This window comes from Hippocampus comes, unplaced genomic scaffold (assembly GCF_001891065.2).
Source record: "Hippocampus comes isolate QL1 unplaced genomic scaffold, H_comes_QL1_v1.1 scaffold2, whole genome shotgun sequence".
Taxonomy (NCBI): Eukaryota; Metazoa; Chordata; class Actinopteri; order Syngnathiformes; family Syngnathidae; genus Hippocampus; species Hippocampus comes.
This window is the reverse complement of record NW_017805139.1, coordinates 3,575,328-3,591,331: the sequence shown is the minus strand read 5'-3', so window position 1 is coordinate 3,591,331 and position 16,004 is coordinate 3,575,328. Positions and strand designations below refer to the sequence as shown.

The window sequence follows — 16,004 nt, the reverse complement described above, 5'->3', positions numbered from 1 at the left end:
AGTCGGAAAGACGCAAATCTACGAAACTTTAAAAAACAAGGCATCGATTCAACTCCTGATGACAAGCCACCATCCAGCAAGGAAGCAATGCAAATGGCAACAAAAATCCTTCAGTATTGATCGGTGATCAACGGGACATACTTGCAACTAGCGAGAAAACTGTATGACACGCAGGCAAACATTGTCATCAACCAAAGAATGCATCCAACAAAACAATCCAAAATAGACACGTTTTTTTCGCAAGACAGAAAAAAAATAAACATTAAAATACTGTACGTATTTTACTGTTGTGATTTTTTTGGGATACACCTGTATTGCAGTTTTTGTTATGTAAACAGTTTTTGGACAGTATATTATTTTTGTATTTTATTGATTGTGTTGTTACAAGTGCATGTGTGCGTGTGGGTGCGTGCGCGCGTCTGTGTGTGTGTGTGTGTGTGTGTGTGTGTGTGTGTGTGTGTGCGTGTGCGTGTGTGTGTGTGCGCGCGAGTGCGCGTGCGCGGTAAGGGGCGATCCCGGGGAGGGTAGTTGAACGAAAAGTAGATCTTCGGTCTAAAAAGTTTGGGCACCCCTGGTCTAATGGATAAAAATCATGGCATTAATCCCCACATGAAATGCCACACACCCAAACTGCCCCATTCTTATTTGTAGAAACGACAACTAAAGCCTACATTGGGATGCATTTAAATTTACAGTGCTGAATAAAACAAAACCTCCCTTATGAGAGTTGGGATAGGCTCCAGCACACCCGCGACCCTGGTGAGGCTAAGCGGTTCCGAAAATGGAGGGACACTTTGGAGTGGACACAGATACGCTGACGTGATTCGCACCAGGCTGATTTCATCACGCGCACACTGCAACACTTCTACTGTGATCATCTGACACCTCTTATAAAGTATGCCATTGACCATCTTTTCACTTGCGTCCCCACACAAAGCGAATCAGTTTTCCGTAATTAAACCCCTTTGCTGTGTGCGCGCTTTTCCCAAGATATGACTGCATCGATGACCAGCTCCAAGAAATGGGCGGACTCGCGCTCACCACGAGGCCGCGCCAGACCCGTGACGAGCGCAGTGGTGAGTAAGGCAGTGAGCGCACTGGGCTGATGTGATGCATGTTGATGCTGGATAGAGGAGAAAGGGGCCAGTGTCTGAGGGGAGGACACCTGCAGCGATGCCACTGACAAGAGACAAATGTCCTCATCTCCTCCAAGACAACCACACACACTCTCTCTCCCCACTGTATAGTGACACATTCTCACTTTGTATGCATCATCATCTTCAGTTACCTCAGATTTTCTGTCTTGAAGACACTGCTGCTGCTTGTTCGCACACTCCGACAGACGTATGCTCCAACGGGTAAATCATTTTGGAAAGACTGCGAGAGCACTTGGTTAACATTAAAAAAAATACATATATATTTTTATTTATTATTTTACGTCTTCTCTTTCTCTGCTTCTACTTTCTGACTACAAACTAAGTGACGTACACTCTGGACAAAGCTCTCACAAATGTCGCAGTTTTTTTTTTTGCTTCTAAATACATAACAAATTCATCACAGAATACGGGACTTTAAACATCTATTATTCTGCTATTTCAGAAGTACTTTTATTTGTTCGTTGAATGTCATTGTCGTTGCCTTATATTCTAATGTTGTCTAATGTGCATTTAAAAAAAAAACTCAAAATTTTGACAATTTTAAAAGCGTTAAAATCGGTCGATTAACTGGTCAGGCAATAGCAATAATAAACTCAACGTCTGTGACCGTTCAATGTGAAGTCTCTGGCTCTCACGAAGTCAGCAAAATTTGGCAAGCTGAAAACGCTGCCCCGAAAACAAGTACATTCTTCGGGGAAGGCAGACTTTTCACAGACTACGTGTAGGTGTATGAGTATGATATCACGTGTAATAGTAAACAAACATTGTGTTTGTTAATTAATAGGCGGAGTCTGGAGACTTTTGTGAAAAAACAAACAAACTGGCAAATCCAAAATGAATGCTAGAAAATGTATTACAAACTGCAACATACAAACAAACCTTCAGACTTCAGACCTATTGAGGCTTTAACATGATTTAATTTTGATTTTGTCCCTAGTGGGTGATGTATGGTGTAAAAGGTACTTCTAGAAACTCAAACAGGGCTGATACTTCAGGTTTTATTTTGCTAAGGCTGGTGTTTTATGGATGGTGTCATTGGACAAAAGCTAAATACAAATATCTCATTTATTAACACACATGATATGAGCTGATTGATATGTGGTAACAAAGCCGAAACATCAGATATAGTCTTCTTTGGTAGGGCTTAAAGACAACTTGTGTAAAACAAAAAACAGTGTAGACGATTAATATTTCCACAGTTGCTGCTTTCCGGTCTCCAGTCGAATGGCTCTGCCAGTTACTTGAACCAGAAGGATGTGTCGACTGGTTTTACATCACGTGCAAGTCTGTTATGCATAATTGTACGGAGCCCCTAAGGGGACATGGAAGGAAGAAAAAAAAAAGAATGCGAGATCTCGCAAAGATTGCGTTCCCTTGCAAAGATTGCGAGATATCGCAATCTTTTTTTTTTTTTTTTAAATGCGCGTTGATCTATTTCCGGGTCAGCTTGGCGAATGTTGACTCTCATGCGCGGCTGATTTGAGAGACGACACTACCTCGGGGGAGGAGAGAAAGATTCATGGAGGAGGACTTGGAACACTTCTTGCGATCAAGAAATGTCCCTCAGGTGGACATTACGCGCATGAAAAGCGACAAGGTGGGCATACAGCCACACACTGTAACGTAATGAGCGTAACAAGAGCAAAAAATGTCTTTCGCTTATTTGGAAACCGTATTTAACATCAAGAACAGATTTAATGTCTTTGTATTTTAAGCCAATTTCAAAGTAAAATTCTATTAAACTCACGAACGGTTGAACACCCTCCATGATTGTTGTTTTGATGATACGTACGATGACCCGGAAGCACATCAACGAGCATTAAAAATAAATAAATAAATAAAGGATTGCGAGATCTCGCAATACTTTGGAATACTTTGCGAGATCTCGCATTCTTTGCGAGATCTCGCAATACTTTGGAATACTTTGCGAGATCTCGCATTACTTTGCGAGATCTCGCATTCTTTGCGAGATCTCGCATTCTTTCTTTGCGAGATCTCGCATTCTTTGCGAGATCTCGCAATACTTTGCGAGATCTTGCATTACTTTGCGAGATCTCGCAAAGTTTTTTTTTTTCCTTCCATGTCCCCTTGGGGGCTCTGTATAATTGCTATTGTCCAGTAAAAAAATAAATAAATAAATAATGTGGCTAGTAAAAATGCCCGAAGGGCTAGTAACTGGGAAACCACTCGCCACAGTGGCTGGTTACAAAAAGTTAATGTCAAGCCCTGCCACTGGGCAGCGGAGGGATTTGTCCATTTCCATTTCAAACTACTTTCTATTTTCTGTTTGGACTAAAACTCTCAGGAACTCTTTTGGAGCGAATTTGCTGGCCCCATTTTTACAACACAACTCTCAGTGAAGACTACTTCATAACCACCACCGTGACTCCATCATGGCATCACTAAGCGACCATTCACTTGAATGCTTACAAGAGCAACTATGACGTTTGATCGAGGATCCTAACAGCATGGAGCAGTGTCAAAAACAAAAATCAGCAGTGACAAATGGGCTTCAAATTGGACTGCCACATGATGAAGAGAACAACTTTAGCTCACTGGCGAATGTGACTTGTGCGACATCAAGACAGACGGAGAAAGTGTGTAGCGAAGGAGGGGCTGTTCCAGTCAGACACTGAAGAAGAGGGAGTTGTGCATAGTAGGAAGATAAAGACTGCAATCAATGACTTTTCTGGGAGGTTACTGGGTATCGAGCCACGTTCGGCATTGTTTGGAAAAAAAAAATCATTTATCGGTGTATAAGGTAATTTAAACATTTTTAGACACCCATCTGTGTGACCTCTTTCTTTTCAAATATCCCATGTTGTATAATGGAGACGTGTGGCCACTCAAGCAAAACGGCCAATATATGTAAATACATTTGTTTTGATGGCTAAATTTGGCTATTGTGGCTTATAATCAGATGTGCTTTGTAGTCTGGAAGTTACACTTATTATTTACTTATGTAAATGAAATTTTGGGGGGCAGATAATGCAAATGTTTTTTAAAAAAATCATCGTAATGCTGGTGTGTTGTGTGTAGAATTTTGAGGAAAAATGTATTTGGGAATGAGGCTTCAACATAAAATGTGGAAGAAATGAAGCCCCATGGATACATTCCATGTGCGCTGTATGCAAAATTATTAATTTGGCATATCCAACATGATTTATAAAGCCCAAGATGAATTGTGCCGGCCGATTTTCTCTTTCTAAACCGCATGTCGAAAAGGCAGATGCAAACCAGCCCGCATAAAGCAGGCAAAATGAGAGGCGCCGGGGGAGAACTTTTCCACTCATATAAACATTTGTGAAATGCCAACAAAACTTAACATGACGTAAACAATTTTGGAGCTCTGAATGATCTAAGGTTGAACTTGAAGCCAGGCACAAGAAGAGGTATGTCCTATCACCTATGATAAAACCCCTTCCAACTCTGTATTTCCCAGAGTTTGGGTCATTTCAGCGCACTGTGACAACTGGTGCTGGCCTCTACTAGAGCAGTTTATATTACTCAGGATTCAACCTCCACACACTTAAAAGCAAGGTAAATGGCACATAGCATGGCTTTTGTGGTGATCAATTTATTTTCAGAAACTCGATCAAATATTTGTTCGCCCCTTCCACTTCCATCGCTTTAAACTTGATTTTGCCCTTGCTGTGCTTTCACAAATGTTCCATCGTGAGCTACTTCAAAGTGCAAACACTCCTGTTGCCAACATTGAATGCAATCTGTTCGAGAAAATGAACATGCAATTAACCTCCCATTATTTAGGATCGTGGCAAATCAGGTCTTTGCCGTTCTATGAATGCTATATATTCATGACCAAATGTGGTGCAATTATTCAAACGTATTTAGCACGGGCCGCATTTCTTCTCTCCTTTCTTTAGTTTTCAATGCTAAAACTCAAGGGTGCCCGAGTCAGGTCCTCGGGAGCCCTATCCAGCCTGTTTTAGATCCCTCCTTCCTCTAACACACCTGATTCAGCTGATCAGGATCGTCATCAGGCTTCTGCAAAGCTTGCCGATGAGCTGATAATTTGAATCAGGTGTGTTAGAGGATGGAGAAATCCCAAACAGGCTGGATAGGGCCTCCCAAGGACCGGACTTGGGCACCCCTGCTCAAACTAATCAATATACTTTACACACATTCTATGGGTACCTTTACATTTAACAAAGTAAGGGAACCAAAACGGCTTTGGTAGAGCAGACAAATTTGGCTATAATCTCTCTTGAGAAGATTGTACCTCATGAGGTCTCCCGAGAATAGTGGACAATATTTTAGCACACTGGGCAAAACACAGCTGTCATCACAAGAGACAAGCGACCAACTACAAAAGTGGCCTTCCGGAAAACACTGAACACCCAGCAGTTTCGTTTGTACTTGTAAAATGTATGTGTTCTATCGTAGAATCATACGAACTTTGCTCTCGTGTGAAAACAAAAAAGGTCACCTTGCTCCTGCCCCCTTGAGCCTTTCTCTGATACCACAGAATTACAAAACAGACATAGTACACTTGCGTCAAAGGGAACAGATAACTGTCTATTCAATACTCTTATACATGTTTGCATTGAATGAAAATGGGGGGGCACTTCTTTGCAGCCGCCAGCCTGGTTTTATTTCAAATCCTGACGAAAATAAAACATTTGCTTCATTCACAAACACTCGTAAGCCATTGCCGCTGAGTGAGATACCACCTTAAGGGTTCATATTTTTCCCCATGACAAGCTGCCACCATGGTACATTCAGCCAATAAAATTCCAAAAATTCTCATGTTATACATTTCTGCTTCAAAATGGACATTGTTCTTTCAAAGGCTATCATTAGATTGCAGATAAACAAAGCTCAACATCAACTGAACCACCACTCTTCAATATAATAATGTCCTGTTCAGTATGTTTCTGTATATATTTTACACACTCCATTGGTGTAGAGATAAGATCGGTCCGAAAAAATCGAGCCCGACCCGAACCGGCCCAAGGGTATTTAAGCCCAACCCGAGCCCGATCACTTAGCTTGATTTGCAGGCCCGAGCCCGAAGCAAACCCGACATTTCATATTTTATTTGTGAGGACTCGGGAGGAGGAGGGGTGATTTCTGATAACAAAGCCTGCCTTTTGTAACGAAATCTAAGTTAAACAAGACTGTATAAACATTTACATCTTTTATATTTCTGTTTCTGAAGAGGTTACATTAACCGACAATTTTCTATCATTTGACGGATTTTTTTTAAGAGTGGACGGGGAAAATTTAAGGCCGTCCGTCATTTTGACGGGTTGAAAAATGGGCCGTAAATCACCGCAGCAGCACGTCCTTAAGAAATAAGAGAGAGAGGCAAAGAGACAAAAAAGAATAATGATGGGTGGATCATAGACAGAGACAGGAAGGAGTTCTTTGAATTGTCATTGCAAGAGTTTAGTACACTACGTGATGTGATGAGGCGACTTCTGTTGTTGTGCGAACCACGGTCTCTCGTGGCCAAAACTATTGACCGCCTCGGGAAAAAAAAAAAAAAAAGTCAACGAGAGAGAAGCCCAACCCGACCCGAATCCGAGGCAATGATTGACATTTTAAGGCCCGACCAATTCGGGTCGGGTCGGGTCAGGCTCGGGCTCGGGCGGCCTGATCTTACCTCTACATTGGAGGGAGAGTGAAGTAAGGATTTCTAGCAAATGAGAAAGAACCAATTTCGGATGACACGTGTAGTAAATACGATGCTACTGACTTTCCTTGTTCCTTTGTCCTGAAGGGAAAACAGCAGCAACCTGGATCTGATTGTGATCTGGTTGAAAATATCTGGCTCTTAACACAGCAAAAAGGCGCAGACTGAAGCCAGATGGCTCATGCAAGGGCAATAATCTTAACATTAAATCACAAGACAAGCAGTGCATTGAAGCCAATTTGAAAATGGAAAGTAAACCTGAGGAGCAATGCTTATTTTTCGAGAGACAGGAAAGAATGGAAAGATTCTTTGGAATTGAACAATGTATTTCTTGTGAACCACAACTTACAGTAGTGTGAAAAAGAGTTTGCCCCCTTCCTCATTTCTTTTTTTTTTTTTTTTTTTTTGCATGTTTGTCACACTTAAATTTTTCAGGTCATCAAAGAAATGTGAATAGTATTAGTCAAAGATAACAAGTAAACACAAAATGCAGTTTTGAATTAAAGTTGTTATTATTAAAAGGAAAACAAAATCCAAACCTACATAGCCCTGTGTGAAAAAGTGTTTGCCCCCTAACCATAACAACTGGATGGGCCACCCTTAGCAGCAACAACTGCAATCAAGCATTTGCAATAACTTGTAATGAGTCTTACACAGCGCTGTCGGGGAATTTTGGTCCAATCATCTTTTCGGAATTGTTCAGCCACATTGGAGGGTTTTCGAGCATGAACCGCCTTTTTAAGGTCATGCCACAGCATCTCAATAGGATTCAGATCAGGACTCTGCGTAGGCCACTCCAAAGTCTTCATTTTGTTTTTCTTCAGCCATTTTGAGGTGGACTTGCTGGTGTGTTTTGGATCATTGTCCTGCTGCAGAACCAAAGTTCGCTTCAGCTTGAGGTCACGAACAGATGGCCTGACATTCTCCTTCAGGATTTTTTGATAGACAGTAGAATTCATGGTTCCATTTATCAAGTCTTCCAGGTCTTGAAGTAGCAAAACAGTCCCAGACCATCACACTACCACCATCATATTTTACCTTTGGTATGATATTGTTTTTCTAAAATGCGGTGTTACTTTCACGCCAGATGTAACAGGACACACACCTTCCAAAAAGTTCAACTTTTGTCACTTCAGTCCAGTATTTTCCCAAAGGTCTTGGGGCTCATCAAGATGTTTTTTTTGGCAGAAGTGAGATGAGCCTTAACGTTCTTTTTGCTCAGAAGTGGTTTTTCATCTTGGAACTCTGCCATGCAGGCCATTTTTGCCCAGTCTCTTTCTATGGTGGAGTCATGAACACTGATCTTTAACTGAGGCAAGTGAGGTCTGCAGTTCTTTGGATGTTGTTGTGGGGTCTTTTGTAACCTCTTGGATGAGTCGTCGCTGCACTCTGGAGGTAATTTTGGTCGGCCAGCCACTCCTGGGAAGGTTCACCACTGTTCCATGTTTTCGTCATTTGTGGATAATGGCTCTCTGTGTGGTTCGCTGGAGTCCCGAAGCTTTAGAAATGGCTTTATAACCTTTACCAGATTTATAGATCTCAATTACTTTCGTTCTCGTTTGTTCCTAAATTTCTTGTGATTTCAGCATGATGTCTTGCTTTTGAGGATCTTTTGGTCTACTTCACTTCGTCAGGCAGGTCCTATTTAAGTGATTTCTTGATTGAGAACAGGTGTGGCAGTAATAAAGCCTGGGTGTGGCAAGAGAAATTGAACTCAGGTACGATAAAACACAGTTATGTTTTAACAAGTGAGGGCGGGGGCAAACACCTTTTCACACAGGTTTGAATGTTTTTTTTCTCCTTTAATAATAAAGACCTTCCTTTAAAAACTACATTTTGCGTTTACTTGCATTATCTTTGATTAATATTAAAATTTGTTTAATAATCTGAAACATTTAAGTGTGACAAACATACAAAAAATAAGAAATCAGGGAGGGGGCAAACACTTTTTCAGACCACTGTAGATGATATAAAAATGAAAATCTGCTTGACACATGTTTAATAAATTTCATAAGATGCTAAAACCCACAGCAAAATATTCACAGTCCTGTGAAAGGACCCCAGGGTCACTGTCTATGGAAAAAAAATGTCTGTATTCTCATGTACAAAAGCTGAAACCTTCATTTTTCTCTATTTGTCTTACAGATATTCACAGATACGTTTATACATTCCAAGAGCCTGCAGCCAGACCTTGGCCTGTTTTCATCCTGTTAATCCTGGCTCCGTGTGTATTGGCCTACATTCTTCTGTTTCAGACAACTCACTGGATCAGTCAAAACCATGCATTGGAAAAAAACATGCCCTTTTTCTTTACGTTATTTTTTTCTGAGATATTTTAAATATCGTCCCTCCTGAATCCGACAGTGATTTGGTCTTTGATGTTTCCGGTCGTGTTTCACTTTTAAGTTAAATAATGAAAATATTGACTTAGGAACCTGACCGTGAATGCTTCACTGACACCCAAAGCGTCAATTTGCGCTCTGTATCATCATGTTTTGGGGGAATGTTGTTTAGAGAGAACTGGATGAGTCAATCATTTTCACCATGATGTTACCCTGTTTCACCTCTGTGAAAATAATTATAGTTTGAATTTGGGACTTACTGAGTACAACTATGAAGCTCTGATTGTCCAGGAGGAGCCACAATCCAAAGCCCATGATGACGGCCCCAAGAAGCTGAGAGGAAAAGAATCCATTAGTCAGGCATAATGAACGCTGAACACAGCAAAATGTAGTTGCTAGAGTAGATATTGTTCTGCTTCAAGGAAAAGAAAATACAATAATGTGAAAACAATGATGCAGAAACATGAATGTGTTCCAAGGTTAATTGTGGTCATTACAAATATTTTCTTATCCGAGCTGACTTGACGCGAGAGGCAGGTGAGCTGAGGTGGTCGTCAGTCAATCGCAGGACACACAAAACAAACAACAAACACGTTTGGACGCTGTGGTCTTCAATTAAACCAACAGACATGTTTTTTTGCAACTTGGAAAGAATCCAGAGTATCCAGAGAAAACCCACGCAAAGCATTGGTACAATGTGCAAATTGCACGATAGGGCCTGAAGGGACATTCAAAACCGAGCACTTCTCTACCCCTGTGCATGACGTGCTCACTACTATACGCGCATGCTGCAGAGAAGATTATCTTTTTTCCCATTTTATTTTTTAAATCCAAGTTACATAGCGTCTGGTGTTAGATGAACCCTGCGTAATCAGTTTATTCTGTGTGCAAGTATGGAGATGATGAGACTATCACAGAGGAAAACATCTTTTTTCTATTTACTTCATACTATTCTGTTTGCTGCTATGCTTTGCAAAAGAAGAAAGACATTGCACCAGAAAGACTGCTACTTTTCCATTGTATGAGTCGGGGGTAAATAAGAAACATTAGGGGAAAAAAAAAATCTGTATTTTGCATTTTTGGTTCAGAGGACTGGAAATGCCATTTTTAGCCAGGCTAGGGGAGAAATAGAACACATGTACTAGTGTTATTTATCAAGCCTACAAAACAATTCAATTCAAATTGTAATCAGTTACACTTGGAGAAAATAACAGAATCAGCTACATTTATTAAAAATGTGAGTTATTTTGCAGGAATACATTTTTAATGCAGGAAGAGAGAGGTGGCCCGTCGCTTTGAGTCCTCGCCTGCTTTCAAGCAACCTTTCCCGGAGGACATTTTACACAACAATTACAAAGAAAAATGTGGGCTGTCAAAATAATTCAGACTGCTGGTTATTGACTCAGGAGAAAACCAGCAGGCTAATCTTACGTAACACAACAAATCAAGTTTTCTTGTGATGTCACATTAGAGTCATTGAATCAAAATTGTGTTGTGTGATTGCGTGCATGACGGGGGACGAATATATTCCTGCAAAGATCGCCTTTCAGAAGATAAGTTTGTCCTTTTTGTTTCCATTTCACTCATAACTTTCTGTGTCAGATTTGAATCATCAATAACTAAAACGTGATGTGATAAGCAAAAACCCACAGCAGATAAGACATTTGCAAACATCTGCTTTTACTTTGGAAAACAACGACTGACCCAGGAACTGAATTGATTTCAAAACGTTTTGGCGAGTACAACATCAATCCCTCACGTGCTTAATTATTGTTGTTGTTTTTAAGTTATTTAACAAGTACAAATAAACGACACTAGTTGGTTCATTAGCCGTAATCGGGGAAAATATGGTTTCGTAATACCTTTTAATTCCAAATGAAATTAAATCCGATTATTCGATGAATTGATGAAATTATCAACAGAACAATTGATTCTAAAAACATATGCTAGTGACAGCCATACTTGTAACAAACTGGTCATGTGGAAAGGGTTGTCAAAGAGCTTGTTCTACACGAAGCCTTGTATTCCGATTGGAATGAAACCAAATGACCAAATGGAATGAAAATGCTCCATATAAACACCTCAATGGGAATAAAAAAGCCAAATTTCAACGAAATTTCATTCAGAATCACTGGTATTCCTTTTACAAATCCGTCAAATGTCATGTACTGTATATGGTTCAATTGGGACAGCCAGGCAGCGTCAAAGTACCAAGTGCTATCCTGATGCTCACATTGTTATTATTGAATCAAGTAAAAGGCATAATAGGCACAGCATTACAATTAGGAATTAAAAAAAAAAAAACAGTTCATGCGAATTAGGTAGAACATTTCCAAGACGTTTTATCCCATTTTTGGCACACCGGCATCTTGACTTCTTTAACCTAAAGTAGCAGTAAAGTGATTTTAGGAATCAGAAGTTTAGGGGTGCAGCGATAAAGAAGTTACTTTATGCATGAGCTGAGCATATTCATGTCTGATTCTCATTAAGTAACTTGATAGTAACACACTTAAAGTGCTCTGTCCCGCTTGGATATTAATTATTTTATTTATTTATTTGTACTTTGACCACCTGCCCCTCAAAAGGTCACTGCACGCCCCTGCTAATGGAGACAATATTAGGAACATTTACACTTTTTTTTAATTTTGTATTGCTAGATTCATTGCCAATGGTAGGGGTGGCAAATGGGGTGTCAAGACATTTGGTAAAGGTGATAGTTGCCACCCCTTGTCACCCTGTAAAACCGCCTACGATTAAGACGCACCGTTCTTGACACATTTTTGGCGGCTGTTCTCTACATCAATACATATTGTTAGGTTTGAATAAATATACTTACAAAGAAAATGAGGTTGAAGAGGAACAGGAAGTACTTGATCGCCGTCACGCAGCCTTTCCCCATGATGCTCTATCTGTAAAGGTGAGAGGGCATGAGTGTAATTCGACAGGAAATGTGGCGGACATTGTTAGTGCAGAGCAATGGGGGTAAAGATCCCCCGCTGATAAGTACTAGCGCACACACACACGCACACCAGCACATTCTCTGTATCACGTTATCTGCACAAGTAGCGTGAGCTCTTACACGTTCAAGCGAGATTAAAGCAACTTCGCATATAAAGATGGAAAAAAGATGGACACATGAATAGGACTGGTTTTAATGTCAAATAGTGGTAAAATTAATTCCGAGAGGATTTGCTTTGGGGATAAGCCTCACTTGCTTTAGGCCCGCTTTGTGTTTCAACACGTAAAACATGCCCGTGCTCGTTTGCTGGTTGTTGGATAGAAGTATCCAAACAACCAGCAAAGGCCACTACAGGACATTGATTCTAGTTGAAGTAACCTCAGAGAGTGCTGTTGATTTCATTTCATCAGATTGATTCAAAGTCAGAGTAGCTGGCAACCAAATCTTGTTTGCAATACTAGACAGGCATTTTTAATTAAAGCTAAATATTGTGTGCTTGGGACACTTGCAGTAGAAATCAAGGACACCGGGCCAGTCTTTGATTTGAGAAAATTTTGACACAAAGTTATCTAAATGGAGGACATTCGCTTCTTAACATCCCGTACTGCTATTGTATTTATAAAATGTAAAAACTTTTTGCAACAATGAGCTACATTACAGTGGAGGGCAACAAAAATGTAATTCCTCCGCCAACTGTCCTTTTAATCCCCCTTCTAATGGGGGCTCCAACAAGCCTGTCTGATCAGAACTGGGTGGCTCAAATCTGTAGGATTAAATTTGCAAAACCAGTTTAAACTCAATCTGTGAGCACGGAAGGAGGCGTGTCCACATTGCATCCACCCAATTTGCTGTGCACGCATGGTAGGTGTGTGTGATTAAAATGACTATCCTTGTAAAAGAAATAGCAAGCAAATGTGGTAACAATATATTTAGACTGATTTAGTGTATAAAAGAAAGTCTGTAAATTTCAATCTCAAAAGATTCTCCAAGCAGAAGTTTTAAACCCACACAAGTGAGATGAGCAGGAACATCATCTATCAGATAGATTTTTACACACTTTAAGTTAAGCCCACAGAGGGGGCAAATGTTTGTGAGGGGAGTGAATGTTCTATTCTCATCAGGGTTCTCCAGACAGTCGCCTCTACTTTTCTTGCAACAAGAAAATCCATGACGAGAGTTCTACGTCTGGAGAGTGTTTGCCGAACAATTGTGACCTTGATGGGACACTGACGTGAACGTGCATTTTGTACAGTCGCCAACACTCGCAAATGTTTGCCCCTCAACGGGACAGGTCAAGGGCAATATGTAATAAAAGAATGGAATTTGGTTGGATGCTTGATAAGGATCGATTACTGCTGTCATGTGTGAATTCTTTTGAAGTATTGTGACATGTCAAATCATCTATGACCTACCAGGGCAAATCAAAATATATACGACCACCTGAACCATTGTCATGACATCGCATACTAAACAAAGGCTGCTGCTGTTGCCAAATTAAAAAGGTCTTTTTAAAAATGTATGAGAGTAGCTAGATGTGGCAAGATGCAATTAAAATGTGATTAAAAGGAGAACAGACCAACATTGAATTAGGGCAGGGTGACATGGCCCAAAGTTGTACACTATTAATACTACACCGGTGAGAAGATAAAGAAATTAGTTTAAAATTAGGAATGAGGACAAGGACAAAGTTCCCTTTCTATTTGAACGAGATACAGCCACACAGGCAATTTACAAAGGTAAACTCAAATTTGAATATAATGAAAATAGTAAATGAATGGGTTGTAGTCTTTCCAACAACGACAGTGATTGAGCACAATTACAGGTGTACCTTTCTTTGGAGATAATGTCCAAATAACAAAAAAGAAGTGAACATTTTAATTTGCTAATCGAAAAAGTTTAATAAAATTGCTCATTGATGTCGAGTGCATTATTCCTAAGCATTTTTTTTCTTTGAGGAGCAATTTGGTTTAATGACGTTGTAATTTTGAGCCTTGCAGCAATATGTAAGTCTTTTCAACAACAACAACAACAGACTGAGTGCCAGCTCAGGTTTTACTCCTGCAGAAAACAAAACAAAGACGGAGCAGAGAGTGTGAAAAGCAGACAATCACACACGCACTCCAACATCTTTCCTGGAGAACCTCCGTTAGTATTCTCAAGCACGCTAATTTCTCCTCACATAAATGGCAATGTCATCATAACTCGCATGGGAAAATATAATGGTATGAAATATAACTTGATGTACCATCAGGAAAGTATTGATTAGCTCTCTGGCAGCAAAAAGTGGAACACCCCCAGACCGTTTTCCAAAACATTGTCACCATCATGTGACCCTCTTACACCTTCTGTGCACTAATGGCCTTTTACTGGTCAATAAATCGATGAAAATCCGGGTGAAATATGGCGGCCCATATTCTGTTATCCTGTGGCGGTGAATGTGCGGGTCACACACATGACCCATATTCTCATCAGGGGAAATGGGTTACAGTTACGTTGTGCCACTGTGCTACTGAATTGACTGGTGGTTGTTCAAAGTCAAATTCCATCGGATGGGAATACTATCGGGTGAGGTCCCTTTCGAACAGGTGAGGACGAGTCCACTCAATGTGCCTGCCCAACACCACCCAACACCTCTGATGACTCATGTGGGTGAGACACTGCTGATGCACTAACTTGTCTCCAAAGACATGCCTTTGGGAGTTCATCGCCGATGGGGCTACTCTCAATTTATTATGCGCAGCCACTATGTTAACTTCCTGGACTGTCCCCTCATTTGCATTGAAATGGGTTACAAAGTTTTGGCACTGCATAGACACTCCCACGCCACACCAGTATCAAGTGCATGAATAGGCTGCTAAAGAGAGGGAGTTAAAAAAAGGGGGGGGGGGGAATTAAACCTAAAAGGAAAGTGCTATGACTTTGTCAAAACTGAAAGTGGGGATCCAATTTTTGCCCACAGTGAGAGATGAAGGGAAAAAAACCAGAAAATTTGAGCACCATCCAAATGAAATTGTGACCTTTCCATGGATCCAATTTGTCCCTCGGTGGGATACAATAAAGACGTGTTGACAGATGGCTCATCGGGATGCCTTGGCCTGAGATGGAGAACTGTTATCAACAAGCTGATCAACGAACTGCATTTGTGGGCCATTTTGCGCCGATCGAGCAGAGGGTATTCATTATGCATTGAATCCATCTGTTTCTTTGCAGTTTTCCACTTACATGTAACAGCAAATTCTCTGTGGCTTCTTTGGACAAAAATTCTAAGGGGGGGAAAAATGTGGCTGGCTTTGCAGCAGTTGGATAGTCCTCGATACACATACGATACGATACACAATTCTTGTCTAAGCATTTATTAAGCAGGCCTATATCACACGTTCTCGATGTTATGGATGTTTTTCTGACTCGCGAGAGGACACTGGATTCTTCTTGGTAAGTATGCTGGACTTTGGGTCATCCTTAACGAAGCAGGACTCCCCCAGGATGCCGGTACACTGGAGCCAGTTGAAGGTGATTCATTCACATCGATGAAAAAGGTTGACTTTTTTTTAAAACAACGAAAAAATGGTTAGGTAGATGGATACTTTATTCCTCTCATGAGGGATATTAGTCTCAGCAGGAGTATTCACAAGTACACATAAAATAGGAGAAAAGAAAAACAAAGGTTGGGCTTGTGTGTTGCAAGTTTTTGTGGCTTGTTCATTTCCTGTCTGTATCAAGTATTATTTTGCTCCTCTGATTTCAAAGGACAGATTCGACATGGAACTACTTCCTGCTGACATGGGATAGATTTAAAAAGAAAGAGCCAAAAATATTTACCACACATAAGCGAACAATTAAGTAATTATGCTTGGTTTCTGATAAACGCTCAAAGGAGGGGAAAACAAAAA

General features: G+C 40.5%; 1 protein-coding gene across 1 annotated transcript in view; it reads right to left on the bottom strand.

The window, feature by feature from the left end:
- The window catches only part of LOC109514393 (CD82 antigen-like), a 38,516-nt gene that overhangs the window by 14,526 nt on the left and 7,986 nt on the right, over positions 1-16,004 (bottom strand). Inside the window, exons 2-3 of the mRNA XM_019867462.1 lie at positions 11,992-12,064; positions 9,416-9,488 (exon numbers count right to left, since the gene is read on the bottom strand). Of these exons, the coding sequence (XP_019723021.1) occupies positions 9,416-9,488; positions 11,992-12,054 (136 nt within the window). The 5' untranslated portion in view covers positions 12,055-12,064. The remainder of the gene's footprint in view (positions 1-9,415; positions 9,489-11,991; positions 12,065-16,004) is intronic.